Here is a 15,947-nt window from a genome sequence, read left to right as displayed (position 1 = left end):
TGAATGATTTTCTGAAGAAGGGTCTAGACCCGAAACGTCAGCTTTCCTGCTCCTCTGATGCTGCTTGGCCTGCTGTGTTCATCCAGCTCTACACCTTGTTATCTCAATAAAAATGCAACCTGCTTTACAACTGATAAATAAAAGGGAAAGTGCTCACAGTAACTGCAGCAATCATTGGTATTGTCGGTTCAGGAATGAATGCCAAAGACCAGAGAAAGGTGTCTGTTCGATCGGTATCCAGCTCTTTGGACAGGACAATCTCTGTTATGAAGCTGACACATGCTTCAGTTCCACAGGCTGGTAGAGTGTCCACCAGAGGCTGCCTGATAAAGGGGAAAGCATAAAATCAGTTCAGCAGACCGCTGTATAATCCAGAGTATGCATATCACTTTGTACAGTCGTTATCAGAAATAACATTTGTGCTGGAAAAATAATTCAACAACGTATCTTTCTCATACCACACAACACTTCAAACAGAATGAATTAAATCTGGACTGTGCTTGAACCAGGCCCAGACCCGAAACGTCAGCCTTCCTGCTCCTCTGATGCTGCTTGGCCTGCTGTGTTCATCCAGCTCTACACCTTGTTATGTCAAGCAGCATTATTGCATTGTATTGCTTTCATTGTCTTCTATGATGACTGCAGTTAATTGGTCTCTAGCCCACAACAATAATGCACATGTCCCCAGTAGAGATGTAACTTGTTCATGTTATTTGTGAATAATACTGACTGTCTGGCTGCAAAATATCCTGAAGAGGGAAGGCCCAATGATGGGTGGGATTATCTTGGCCCGCAGGAGGAGGGAGAAGACAAGAGGCCTGGGAAATTGCCATGTCTGTGTCCCGATAAATTCAGATGCCTTCCCACCTCTATCCAAATAAATTATAGGTAGGAAGGGCCAGGCACAACAATCCTGTCCCTGCTCCCTTTAAGATCCTAAAGTAGTCAATTAACAAGCATCCAAGGACTACTTAGGAATCTATTTCCATTCGCAGCTTCTGCCTGCCCTTCCTTTTGAACTCCCTTGGTCATCCTCTCTCCGTGATGGCCCCATCTGCGATATTCTCCTCCATCAACACCTACCTTTCACCCCAGTTGATCATCTGTCCTGGGAGTCCAGAGCATGCTGTACTGGAAGCAGCCACAACCTCCGCTGTGGCGCTGTTGACCAGCAGCTCCAGGGATCTGGAATGTCAATGCCAGAGCCTACAGTTAGTGGGAAGGCCTGGAAGCTGTCCACTGAAGTGCCTGATGGTCACAAGACGGTGTGGACCTTCTCTCAGCACTTCAACAGGCATTGCCTGAGAAACCAATTGACACAAAACAGTCAACCTTTCACATGTTTGTCACCAGAGTTTACTGCTCAGGGCAGATATTGCAAATTAACAGTATGCACAGAACTGCATGCAACACGAGCACAGGCCAAGGGTTCTGATGCATAGACCACAATGAATTAAAAGTCGGATGGAGTTTATGTCCACCCTCATGGCAGGTTTGGTGTTAGGTAGGTGGGGGGAATTTAATAGTGTAGGAGGATAGTGAGGTGGGGGACCTGTACCCAGCCCTGCCAAGTTAGTGAGAGTGTGTGCAGGCCTGTAGAAGGCCACCCCTTCCCACTGCCAAATGAGGCCACGAAGTAATGGTCGGGCCATGGAGAGTGTTGTCGAACATAGAGACCGAGGGGTACAGGTGCATAGTTCCTTGAAAACGCCGTTACAGGTAGACAGGGTGGCAAAGGCAGCATTGGCACGCTTGCCTTCATTGGTCAGAACATTGAGTACAGGAGCCAAAACATCATGTACTCCGAACAACATTTGGAGTACTGCGTACAATTCTGGTTGCCCTGCTGTAGGAAGGATGCAAAATAGATTTACGAGGATGTTACTGAGTCTGGAAGGTCTGAGTTATAAAGAGAGGCTGGATAGGCTGGGGCTATTTTCCCTGGAGCGTCAAAGGCTGAGGGGTGACCTTGTAGAAGTTTATAAAATCAGGAGGGACATGGATAGGGTGAATAGACAAGGTCTTTTTCCCAGGGTAGGGAAGTCCAAAACTAGATGGCATAGGTTTAAGGTGAGAGGGAAAAGATTTAAAAGGGACTTGAGGAACAGCTTTTTCACACAAAGGGTGGTACGTATATGGAGTGAGCTGCCAGAGGAAGTGGTAGAGGTGGGTACAATTCCAACATTTAAAAGACATTTGGACAGGTACATGGATAGGAAAGCCTATAAGGGATATGGACCAAATGCAGATAAATGGGTATAGTTCAGTTTAGGAAACCTGGTTGTCATGGAAGAGTTGGGCCAAAGGGCCTGTTTCTATGCTGTAAGACTTTATGTATGGGCCTTAGCTGCCCGCGTTGACAGGAGCCCAATGGTGGGCAGGGGGCCTTGCTATGCAGGGCGCAGATTCTGAGTGGGGAGTGGTGATGTTAGTGGGTTTTCTCTCTTCATAGGCATTCAGTCCTGCCTGAGGGATCTGCCATCTGAAAGAGGAGGCCCAATGAAAGCCAGGAGGAGGGAGAAGACAAGAGGCCTGGGAAATTGCCATGTCTGTGTCTCTTGCTGCTGAAATTCTCTCCCCCAGTGACCCACACTCTGTAAGCAGCACCACCTGTCATTCACCTGTGGCCTCCAAGCTGTAGGGCTTTACCTGTTCCCACTTGCTCCTTTTACCATCTTTTACCAGCCTCTTTCAGTTACAAGGAAGAGTCACATCACACTCAAAACATTAACTCTGTCTGTCTCTCTCTCTCTCCACAGACACTGCCAGACCTGCTGAGTTTCTCCAGCGTTCTCTGCGTTTGTTTCAGACCATCAATGGCAATCTCTTGATCCCAGGGAAGGCTTACTGCTATCCAGCTAAGGGCCTGAAAGGCAATTAATTCAGAGGACACTTTCCTAAAAAGTGTACATGGGCCTCCCACTAGCTCTCCAGCTGCTGGGCGATACCTAAGGTCATGTCCACTGAATCCAGCCCATTGTATGGGACACACTGGTCTCTGAGCTTTAACTCCCAAGATGTGTCCCTGTCAGGGGCCTGTGACTGGAATCCTAATTTGTAAAATCTACTCCATAGCCACAAAGACCATTGACACAGCTTATTTAAAATGCATTCACCATAAGCAAATTCTCATGCACTTTGTAGAAAAATGAGTTCAGGCTCATGGAACATTAAAAAAGTATTGTTTTATGGTTTTTAAGCTTTGAAAAACAACAAAAATCTCAGAAAATAGATCTGACAATTTTTCTTCGTGGGATTTAGAGACAGCTGCACTTATTACTAATTTTAATTATTCATTTTTTTTCCTTGCAGGGTATGCGTTCAGAGATCGGTCAAGTTAGCATTGCAGTTAGGAAAAAATAATATTTTAGTATAAATTCAGATTTTGAATGATGATGGAGGAAACCCGGAAAGGTACAGACACAAAATTCAGAGATAGTAGGAACTGCAGATGCTGGAGAATCTGAGATAACAAGGTGTAGAGCTGGATAAACACAGCAGGCCAAGCAGCATCAGAGGAGCAGGAAGGCTGACATTTCGGGCCTAGACCCTTCTTCAGAAATGGGGGAGGGGAAGGGGTTCTGAAATAAATAGGGAGAGAGGGGGAGGCAGATAGAAGATGGATAGAGGAGAAGACAGATGGAGAGGAGACAGACAGGTCAAAGGGGCGGGGATGGAGCCAGTAAAGGTGAGTGTAGGTGGGGTGTTAGGGAGGGGATAGGTCAGTCCAGGGAGGACGGACAGGGCAAGGGGGTGGGATGAGGTTAGCAGGTAGGAGATGGGGGTGGGGCTTGACGTGGGAGGAGGGGATAGGTGGGAGGAAGGACAGGTTAGGGAGGCGGGGATGAGCTGGGCTGGTTTTGGGATGCGGTAGGGGGAGGGGAGATTTTGAAGCTTGTGAAATCTTGCTTTGTCCACAAGATTGTGCCCAATGGGCAGACGGATCTAAGAACAGGGCTGCCCTCTGCAAGAAACACCAAGAACTGCAGAAAAAGGTTTTGACCTTGGATTATTCAGTAACTGTTTGTTGATCTGCACCTTCAACCTTGATCAAACTGCAGGTTGGGCACAAATAAACTGTGCAAAAGTGTAATGGTGATGGACAGCGCTTGAAATGATGACTTGTAGATAAGTCAGGAGCTTCATACCTCATTGGATGAAAGAGTAAGATTTAATCATTATTAAACCATTCCCTTTCCCACAGATTCCAGCAAATGTCATTTACACCAAATCCAAATGAACTCAGTGGATGCAATCATATCATTGGCAATCTCCCTGCATGGAGAGGACGTCTGGCTTGATTTGATTTATTGTGGTCACATGGACCGAGATACAGTGAAAAAATGTTGTTTTGCATGCTTTACAGGCAGATCACACCATACAAAGTGCATCAGAGTAGCAGAACAGAGTGCAGAGTACAATGTTACAGCTGCAGAGAGAGAGAGACCAACATTAACATTTGAGAGGTCCATTCAAAAGTCTGATAACAGCTGGGAAAAGGCTGTTCTTGGATCTGTTTGTACATGTATTCAAACTTTTACATCCTCTGCCCAACAAAACAGATGAGGGTGGAAGACAGTATGGGATGGGAGGGGTCTTTGATAATGTTGGTTGCTTTGCTGATGCAGCAGGACTGGGCTGTGATCACGACTCTCTGTAGTTTCCTGTGGTCTTGGGAACAGCAGTTGCCATACCATGCTGTGATGCATCCACTTAGGATACTTTCTATGATGCATCTATAAAAATTTAAAGAGTCTTTATGGGCATGACAAATTTCCTTAGCCTGAGGGAATAGAGGCATTGTTGTATTTCCTTGACCATCAAGTCCATACGGGTGGACCAGGACAGATTGTTGGTGATTGTCACAGCCAGGAACTTGACACTATCGACCATCTTCACTTCAGCACCACTGACACAGTGTGCCCTCCACTCTGCATCTTGAAGTGAATGACCAGCTCCTTCATTTTGCTGACATGGAGGAAGAGATTATTGTCTTTACACTGTGCCACTAAGCACTCTCTCTGTTTGAGATCCAACCTACAACGGCAGTGTCATCAGCAAGCTTTTAAATGGAGCTAGTGCAGAATTTGGCCACACAGTCATGAGTGTATAAGGAGTATAGTAGGGGGTGAGTACGCAGCCTTGCAGGACACCAGTGTTGAAGATTATCGCAGAGATGTGTATATTAACTGGACAGTAGCCTTTGGCCTCAAGTTGGGCCATACTACTTTGGGGCTATCCTACAGGCGGTTCTCCGATTCATCAGCATCTAGAGTAGCAATGTTACTCATATATCGCCATTGCAAACAAAGAAGCATCACAAACTTAACCTCCACTTCATGAAAAGCTGTAACCTTTTAACACTGGCCTCTTCATCAAACATTGAAGTTGGAAGATACATGGGTGCAGACCAACCATTGAGAAAGCTTCTCCTATAAAAGTGTAAGTTAACCAAACGAGAGAAAAGGCAAACAAGACAAAATTTTCAAAGACTCATTTCCTGAGTCAGAAGGAATCCTGCACATGAGGACAATGTCAATGCAGTCACATTTTCACCATTTTTTTTAAATTAAGAGACCAAATATGTTGGTACACAACCAATGTCCAAGATGGGACTGTTCATCTTCTTGCTGTGAAGATTGACACATGATGCCAATCCAGTCTTATTGTTGCCAGCAAGAACATCAAGTGAAAATAGAGAGAAAAAGTGCATTATTTAAAAATGTTGGATCATGACTTTGTCAATTGGAGAGCTCCACTCCCTGAACATTGGCTTTAACTGAAAAGTTGAATATTGCTGTTGGCTCAGCCAAACAAAGCAAAAATAAACTGGACAAATATCTGACACTCATATGAAAGAGTGCACACCAACAATTAACTGCTGGTCTGTAACCAAATATCCAGCTTGGTTGGCTCCGCGAGGGACTATTTAAATACACAGATTGTGAAGATTTGCATACTTTTTAATCTTTTGTTGCGAACTTTTTACGTTTTGCAGCTGTTGAGAGAACTCTGGCCATGGAGTAAAAAGATCGAGAGTTGTGCTTCATAGTAGGAGCTTCAGTTCTGAATCCAAGTTGACACACTGATGTGGCATTAAGAAATTAATGTATTTTTTTCCCCAGAGATGTCATCCTTCAAATGAGACTGTAATTCACCAACTCAGGAGACGTGATGTGAATTAAAGTTCAAACTTTCCCATTCAAGTGAGATCTTGCCACTCTTTCTCTCCTAATCAATTCCACCAATAACAGACAAACTGGTTATTCAGATTGGTTTTTTTCTCTGTGATAATAAAATGGTTCAAAATAAATACAAATTGTTCTTTCTTAGAGTCATACAACATGGAAATAGACCCTTCAGTCCAAACCAACCAGACATCCCAATCTGACATAGTCCCATTTGACAGCATTTGGCCCATATCCCTCTAAACCCTTCCTATTCATGTACCCATCCAGATTCCTTTTAAATCTTTTTCTACACAATCTATAACCTTACATGCAACATAACGTGTGGGGAATTAGCTCAAATGGTAGAGCGCTCGCTTAGCATGCGAGAGGTAGTGGGATCGATGCCCACATTCTAGGGATAGGTGATGGCCTAGTGGTATTATGGGGGTGGCATGGTCGCCCAGTAGTTAGCATTGCTGCCTCACAGTGCCTGGGACCTGGGTTTGATTCTACCCTCAGGCGACTGTCTGTGCAGAGTTTGCACATTCTCCCTGTGTCTGCGTGGGTGTGCTCCAGTTTCCTCCCACAGTCCAAAGATGTGCAGGCTAGGTGGATTGGCCATGCCAAATTGCCCACAGTGTTCAGGGATGTGTAGATTAGGTGGGTTTATAGGGGGATGGGTCTGGGTGGTATGCTCTGAGGGTCGGTGTGGGCTTGTTGGGCCGAAGGGCATGTTTCCACACTGTAGGGATTCTATGATTATATGAAAACAATACTGAATCTGTTACTAGAAAAAAAACTTAAATACTTTCATGCCAGGAGACAGTATTGCAGATTCAAAAACAAGAATGCTCCCAATTGAAACAGAGTTTTGACACTTAATGATAAATTGCCCTGAGATCACTCTATATTGATAGTAGCTGAACCACCTAAATATGAGGAGCGTTATTGCCATAAGTAATTGCGATTGTATTAATGACTGGAAATCAGAACAGTGTACTATGCTTTATATTGCAAGTGAAATTTCTAAGTCAAGATGGGTAACCGTTATATCTAATGACTGATGGGAGACATACCTGATAGGAAACTTTGCTTGCTTGATATCTCTGGATCTCTGATCTCTTTTATCAATGCACATTATTTACTTAAACAAGATAAAGAAGTTATAAGTGCTTGTGGTTTCCACTATCAAAATTTTAAGGGGTCTGAATAACTGATACTTTTATTGATCTATAATGAGGGGACGTTATTTTAAGTAAAGATGAAGATTATGAATGAACGATTGTTCTTTTTTAATTAGCACATTTTATCAACACTAAGGGTGCACTGATTCCATACAGTGGATGAATGGGCATGGAAGTGCCATAGCCTGGTGTGGACAGTGTAAAATCATAGAATCACAGAATCCCTAAAGTGTGGAAACAGGACATTCGGCCCACCAAGTCCACACTGCCCCTCCGAAGAGCATCCCACCCAAACCCATTCCCCTACTCTTTCCCTGTAACCTGGCATTTCCCATGTCTAATCCAGCTAACTTACACACCCATGGACACTAGGGCAATTTAGCATGGCTAACCCACCTAACCTGCACATCTTTGGACTGTGGAAGGAAACCAGAGCACCTGGAGGAAACCCACGCAGACACGGTGAGAATGTACAAACTCAACACAGACAGTCGCCAAGGGTGGAATTGAACCTGGGTCCCTGGCGTTGTGAGGCAGCAGTGCTAACTACTGTGCCACGAGCTTGGGGGTATAGCTTATCAGGGACATGACTGGATCATAAAGAACATAAGTTCGAGCTTCTGAGCATAATTTTCAAAAGATTCCCTCAATCAGAGTAAGATTGAGGTGCCAGGAGTCACAAATTCTTTAAAAGTTGTTCTGCCTCCATGAGAATTGTGGAGGAATTGGGAGGTGCATAACCACGTAATGGAGCCTGCCAAGTTGGGGGTGCAGGGTGTGGGTTCAAAACCTGTTCCAGCCCACACCCTTAAACAGCATTGTTAACAATCAGAAAACCTGGGAAGGGAGTTTGGGAATCCCGGAGTTGTGTACTTGGGCCACCATTTTTCCCCTCCACGGATTCTCCTCAACTGCAGGAAAATATTTCCTTTGGTCTTCCGAAGTCCCAGAAAGGTGTTTGTTATTGGTAACAGTTATAAACACAGTCGTGCTGTAAATGGTTTATTTACTTTTAAGGTGAAAGGGAGTTGGGATCAAAAATTGCTAATTAACAAATGCAAAGATGTGCAGGTTAGGTGGGTTGGCTGTGATAAATTGCCCACAGTGTCCAGGGATGTGAGGCTAGGTGGGTTGGCCATGGAAATGCAGGGCGACAGGGATGGGATGGGTCTGAGTGAGCTGCTCTTCTGGAGGTGGGGGGGATCATTGCGGACTCAAAGGGCCAAGTGGTTCTATTTCTACATGGATGCATAGTGTCATAGAGGGCTACAGCATGGAAAAATGCCCTTCAGCCATCAAGTCTGTGTCAGTCAAAAGAAGCCTATTTTAATCCCATTTTCCAACATTTACCCCGTGGCCTATATACCTTACACCACTAATATACATTTAAATATTTCTTCAATGTTAAGAGAGTTTCTGCCTCTACCACTTTTATAGGCAGTGAGTACCAGATTCCCACCACTCTCTGACTGAAAATGGTTCTCCTCAGTTCTCTAAACCTTCTGCCCCCCCACCTTTTATTTTAATCTATGCCCCCTTGTCACTGATCCCACCACCAAGGGGAAATGTTTATTCTTGTCCACACCGTCTATGCCCCTCATAAATGCATGCAACTCAAATGCCAGGCTAATGTGTTTCCCATTGCCACAGGGAATGGGAACAAATAAACAAATTTTTGACATCAGGTTATAGGTTTCCTCACAAATAATTATTACAGACAGTAGACAGTTTGTTTGGTGGGATCTGCAGCCAAATGAGAGACAAACACCAGCAGATGGAGATAGCAGCAAATGTCATTTTGTGTGGTATAAAGTGCCTACAAAAAGAAAAGTGTTTTGTCCATAGTATATAGTCATTTGTTATAGTACACAATTTAGCAGGTGAAATCTTGATGTGTCATTCTTTCAGCTACAAACAGAAGCTCAAACTTCTTTTTAAAATTTGCCTGTCTCTACAGGAATTGTAATGAGCTTATAATGCAAACTTGCTAAGATAAGCCTTCCAGTTTGGACCTTTGCTTGAGTGAACATAGATGACAGTGTCAGATGTGAAGGTCAGTACACGTTTCAGGGCACACCCCAATTTCAATGAATGGAAGGGCAGAAGCGTTTTGAATTAGATGGTCAGACTGTCAAGTTCAACTCCCTGAGCTGCATTCCCTTCCAGCGAGCCACTAACCCTGCAGTGTTACTTACTTAAAACCATCTCATTGTGGTGTGAACTCAAACCTGCTAAAACAGAGGTTGACTTGATTGACAATTTACATTTTGATTGGAAGTAACCACTTCCGTTCTAAGCTCAATTATGCCAGGCTTTAGAATGTGGTCCATTGTAATTGAGGGGTCATTTCTGTTCTCCAACAACAAACAAGGGTAGGACATACGCAATTAATGGTAGGGCCTTGGGTAGTGTTCTAGAGCAGAGGGACTTAGGTGTTCAGGTACATAATTCTTTGAAGTTTGCATCACATAGAGACAGGGTGGTTAAAAAGGCATTTAGCATGCTTGCCTTCATTGCTCAGTCCTTTGAGTATAGGAGTTGGGAAGTCATGTTGCACAGGAGGAACACAGCAGGTCAGGCAGCAGCAGAGGAGCAGGAACATTGACGTTTCGGGTTTACACCATAAACCCGAAACAACGACTTTCCCGCTCCTCTGATGCTGTCTGACCGGCTGTGCCCTTCCAGCTCCACACTGAATTGACTCTGACTCCAGCATCTGTAGTTCTTGCTATCTGAGGCTGTACAGGACATTGGTGAGGCCTCTTCTGGAGTACTGTGTCCAATTCTGATCACCCAGTTACAGTAAGGATATAATTAAGCTGGAGAGGGTTCAGAAGAGATTTCATACAATCCCGACAGCGTGGAAGCAGGCCATTTGGCCAATCGAGTCCACACTGACCACCAAAGAGCATCCCACCTAGACCCATCCCCCTACCCTATCCCTGTAACCCTGCATTTCCCATGGCTAATCCACCTAGCCTGGACCATGGGCAATTCAGCATGGCCAATCCACCCTAACCTGCACATCTTTGGACTGTGGGAGGAAACTGGAGCACCCAAAGGAAACCCACGCAGACACGGGGAGAATGTACAAACTCTACACAGACAGTTGCCCGAGGGTAGAATCAAACCTAGGTCCCTGGCGCTGTGCAGCAGCAGTGCTAACCACTGATCCACCGTGCCACCTTTAAAGAACACTGGCAGAATGGGAACAAGAAAGCTCCGTTCCTGGGTGGTCTTGAACCAGCAGCCCTTTGGTTAACAACCAAACACACTGACTAATTGCACCACAGAGATCGACTAGGAAGTTGGCGGATATGGAGGGTTTGAGTTATAATGACAGGCTGGCACTTTCTTTCACTAGAGCTTAGGAGGTTGAGAGGTTACCTTATCGAAGTTTACAAAATAATGAGGGGTATAGATAGGGTTAATGGTAATTGTCTTTTCCCTACGATGGGGGATTTCGAGGGGGGGGGGGGGGGGGGGGGGGAGGGGGGGAGTACATTTTGGAGGTGAGAGAAGAGATTTTAAAAAGTCATGAGGGACAAATATTTTACACAGAGGGTGGTTCACGTGTGGAATGATCTTCCTGAGGAAGTGGGCACAATTACAACCTTTAAAGGACATTTGGAAAAGTACATGAATAGGAAAGGTTTGGAGGGATATGGGCCAGGAGCAGGCAGGTGGGACTGGTTTAGTTTAAGATTATGTTTGGCATGGACTGGTTGGACTGAAGGGTCTGTTTCCATGCTGTATGACTCTAAGCCTGTTCTGGGTCTCCATAACTTCAAAGAGTACGGAATTTGTTTTTAAGGGCAATTGTGGTCTAGCCTGTGTGCGTGTGTCTGCGGCATGTGTGTGTGCGCGTGAGAGTGTGTGCGTGCATATGTGTGTCTGTGTGCATGCGTGTGTGTCTGTGTGTTCGTGTGTGTCTGTGTGCATGTGAGTCTGTGTGTGGCATGTGTGTGTCTGCGTGCGTGTGTGTGTGTCTGTGTGCGTGTGCATCTGTGTGCGTGTGTGCATGTGCTTCTGTGTGTGCGAATGAAGGTAGCCAGCTTCTGGTCAAAAGTGAGGAGACTCTGAGGAAACAACATGTAGTTTATTGCATCTCTGCAACCATTTACAGTTTAAAAGAATAGGATCTGCATTACGACAAAGACTGTTGGGAAAAACCAGCCTTCAGTCTGACTCCCATATGATCCTACTTTACTCTCCCACCAATCAGCACTATTACATACAATCAAATATTAACCCTCTCAGATCCCACAAGAGAAGCAGCCGAAGGATGGACAAGATTGTCATTTCAGCTGTTGTGTTTCCTAAGCCCTCAGTCTCTTGCAGTGACTATTTCCAGATTTGTAGTTATAAATGTGTCTGTGTTACTTGCCTGTGAACGTGACTATAATACCGAACTGCAGTTGTGCACAAAAGCAAGCTCCCAAAACAGAAATAACGAAGTCAAAAGCTTTAAACTGATTGCCAGGACACACAGCCAATGGAGTCTTCACATTACTGTTTCCTTTTTCCCTTTCCAACGTCAAACCAAGAAAAAGTCTTCAAGGCAAGATAGATGTATTGTTGCTGGCAGAATTCCTCAGTAGTAGCATAGCAGTTACATAAAAGCCAGAAATTCTGTACACATAACTGAAAATGCAGCTGCATTAAACTACATATAAGTCACACAGAACAAGCTGATGTGAGGTCAGATTGTGCTGAATAGGGATAACCTTTCAGACACTTTGTAGGCAAATACTTATTAAAAGGTTCAGTTTGTCAGTTGGAGAGTTGAGGTGCTCAGGGCTCAAATCTATACATTTTCAAGAGGCACTAATTAACATTCTCCAAACGCCTCACTTCCATAATCTAACAGATGTTTATTTGCGATTCCATGTCTAGCTAACTAATCACAGCGATGTACTCTAAAAAGAACATAAGACTGTTTGCCTTGGCTATACCCGTACCTGCTAGGAATATATAATCCAGAAATTGTTCACACCAACCATGACTTTTTCATTTAGCAGAATCCTTAAAAGTCACAGGCTGGGAGCACACAGTTTCCTGATACATGTTGCCAGCCATACAAATCAAAACATGATTAGTTCAGTCTGTGAAGAAGTGTGGTGTTTATTTATAAAAGGTTTTCCATAACATGATAAAGGATAACAGGGGGTCAATTATTTGATCCCACAAATATTACCTCGCACTGGCTTATAGCACAAGAGCCAGACGGTGTCCAAACTTCCCACAAAATGCCAGCCTTGTGTTGAAGAGAGACAACAAGGTGTAGAGCTGGATGAACACAGCAGGCCAAGCAGCATCATAGGAGCAGAAAGGCTGACGTTTCGGGCCTAGACCCTGTTGAACATGGCTGTTTGGTCATTAATAAATTATCCTGGGAAGGCATGTGGGCAGCACTGTTTTGCTTTAATACTGAACATTTCAGTCCAGGAATGAAGGAAGATGGTCCTAGTTGTGGCTAAAAACAACTGCCCAGCTGCACGTGACTCATCGACCTCCTTTTCATTTGTTCTGGGAAGTCCTCACTGCAGACCCCACTTCCATGATCCAGAATAACGTGTTACGCACATTAAATGGGGAAGTTGCCAATCCTCCAGTAAGTACCATTTGAAGCAATGTGCCCACCCACCCTCTTCCATGGTTCCCCAGATGACACTTCCCAGGAACGCGAGGATACGTGTGCAAACAGCTGCTCTAATTTCCACCTAGGTAGCTGTGATGGAGGCCACCAGCACGATAGGGTGGACAGTTAGATCGCCAAAGAGCCAGCCTAGTTTCACATTTAAACAGTGTGGACAAAAACCATTGTTCCTGACACTCTGTGGTCCGAAATCAAAGCCTAAAGCCCTTTACTTCACGAAGGCAGTGGGGATGATATGGAAAGTGACATGATTTCGACATGAAATCCTTTCTAAAATCAAGGGATTTTTTTACTTCAGTGAATCATACTCATTTTTGTCTCACTATTGCTTCTTTTCTACATGAGAAATAGTGAAGATGTCACCTCATCCAAACGTACCCATCTTATTTCTTTGGTAGTGAGGTTCACTATGACATGGGTAAGGCATCCCCTGCATTGGTTTCATGAATGTGCCAGACCAGGCAAACTTGTACAAAAAATTTAAAATATCTCGCACCAAAGATACAGACCAGATCCCATACACAGTGGTAGCATCCCTACCTCTGAGCTAGGAGACCCGGATTCAAGACCCACCTGCTCCAGAGGTGCGCTATACCGTCCCTGGACAGGTCGATCAGCAAAATATCTACAGACCAGATCCCAGAATGTATGAAGATGTTCCAATTAGTGCAACAATTCCCTTTGGAATATTGATGGATGCATTTGTTTGATATATTGTTCATTCTTGGTGGTTTGGATATAAAAACACTGCATGTTCTGATTTAAATCACAGCTACCATCAGTTACTCATTTGGTGGATACACTGGAGAAAACATGATGTCGCAGCTTATACTTCAGTGGCAGGAGCTGACACCAAGCCAGATGTAGGTTTCAGATCAGTGGAACGAAGGTAACTCTGTTTGAGCACCAGTTCCCCTGCAAAGTGGACACAGCAAAGGCAGATTCCTCAAATCCACTCGGGCTCACGTCCCCAGGGAGCAACGAGTGGCTGAAAAACCTCAGGGATGACAGAACTGTAGTGTTCAATCCTTCACACAGATTCTTCTTCCTCACTGTATTAATGCATTGTGTTGAGAACCAGCCAAAGGTACATGCCTTCTCACCACTTGGTACAGCACCACACGCACAACCAAAGCAGCGGACACCTCAAGACACTGGAGCAGTACTGCCAATGCTGCCTGTGCAAGATCCTGCGAATCCGCTGGGAAGAAAGACGCACCAACACCAGTTTCCTTGACCAGGCCAACGTCCCCAGCAGCGAGGTACTGATCGCCCTTGATCAGTTACAATGGGCTGGGCATATCACCCCACATGACCGACACGAGACTTCTCAAACAGGTGATCTCTACTCCCAGCTCCAAAACAGGTGGATAGAGGAAGCGCTTCAGTGATACCCTCAAGGCCTCACTGGCAAAGTGCGGCATTCCCACAGACTCCTGGGAGTCACTGGCCCAAGACCGTTCAAAGTGGAGGAGCAGCATCCGGGAAGGCATCAAACACCTCAAGACTTGTCATCGGCGAAAAGCAGAAGCCGGCGAAAACAGTGTAAGGAGCATGTTGTCACAGCAAAGCCCCACCCATCCCCTTCCCATGACCACCCTCTGCCCCAAGTGTAACAGAGCCTGCAGTAGCCGTATTGGTTTGTATAGCCACATACACACTTACCCTGAGAGTGGAAGACGGTGATCCCCATCTGTGAGGGACACTGATGATGCTGATGACAGTACCATATCCAAGCAAAAAGACAATCTCAGTTACCACATCAGGTGCTGGGCCTTTAACCAAAAGCCTGTGACTCTTACCAGTTGTCTCTGCATTTGAACAGCGCCCGTTGCCACAGGTCTCGGAGAGTTCCTATGGAAAGACTCCGGAGGTCAAACACCAGGGACATGAAGAGATCTGCAGACTGAATAAATGAAAGGAGTCAGAATTCAAAGTCTAAATTTACTTCACACTTTTCTAACATGGCCTGTGTGATTTTACTGTTAAGATCTAGTATTAGGTGGAAATTAATAACAATGAAATTAATTGCCTGCGGAGTTTAACTTGGTAAATCATTAACCATTGGACCAAGCAAGTTGGCACCAAATTGAAAATGTTCCTCACCAATTACACAGACCAGATCCTAGAATTATCACACTGTATGCAGATGTTCAAGTTAGTGCATTGACTCCTTTGGAATATTGATGCATACATTAGTTAATTTACTGCTCATAGTTCATTCTTCATGGTTTGGATATAAAAACACTGCATGCTCAAACTTAAATTGCAGCTACCATCATTTACTTGTTTAGTATATACTCTGGAAAAGACATTGAACCTCAGCAAAAATGGGTGAAAAGGCAGTGAAACACTACCCATCCACTTTGCTTCTACTGCTGCCCCCTCAGTCTGCCTCTCCACCACTCATTGTGCCCCTCCACACCTTTACTCTGCCCCTTCCACGCTTACTCTGTCTCTCCACGCCCTCACTCTGCCCCTGTCCCATCATTCTGCCCTTCTGCCACCCCACCATCCCTCCACCTGCTCACTCTGTCCCTCCTGACTCAATCTAACCCAGTTCACTCTACACCCACCTCACTCTGCTCCTCTGCAACTTCATTCTGCCCCTTTGCCCACTCAGTCTGCCCCTCCACCCCTCAATTTGCTTCTTTCCAAATATCTTTTAAACATTGTAATTGTACCCACATCCACCACTTCCTCAGGAAGTTCATTCCACACGGAAACCACCCTCTGTGTAAAAAAAAACTTGTCTCTTATGTCTTTGTTAAATCTCTCTCTTCTCACCTCAAAAATGTGCCCCCTAGCCTTGAAGTCCCAGCCTATCCAAGATAACAAGATGTAGAGCTGGATGAACACAGCAGGCCAGGCGGCAGAGGAGCAGGAGAGCTGACGTTTTGGGTCCGGACCCCTTCTTCAGAATTGAAGAAGGGG

General features: G+C 45.0%; 1 protein-coding gene across 1 annotated transcript in view; it reads right to left on the bottom strand.

Annotated features, from left to right (window-relative positions):
• Positions 1-15,947, bottom strand: part of LOC109917276 (apolipophorins-like) — a 103,045-nt gene that overhangs the window by 11,602 nt on the left and 75,496 nt on the right. The window contains exons 9-10 of the mRNA XM_048609762.1: positions 14,816-14,919; positions 158-323 (exon numbers count right to left, since the gene is read on the bottom strand). Coding sequence (XP_048465719.1) covers positions 158-323; positions 14,816-14,919 — 270 coding nt within the window. The remainder of the gene's footprint in view (positions 1-157; positions 324-14,815; positions 14,920-15,947) is intronic.

The sequence above is a fragment of the Rhincodon typus genome, chromosome 21, assembly GCF_021869965.1.
Source record: "Rhincodon typus isolate 14 chromosome 21, sRhiTyp1.1, whole genome shotgun sequence".
NCBI classification, from domain to species: Eukaryota; Metazoa; Chordata; class Chondrichthyes; order Orectolobiformes; family Rhincodontidae; genus Rhincodon; species Rhincodon typus.
Note: the sequence above shows the minus strand (reverse complement) of the source record. Positions and strands in the feature narration are given on the sequence as shown.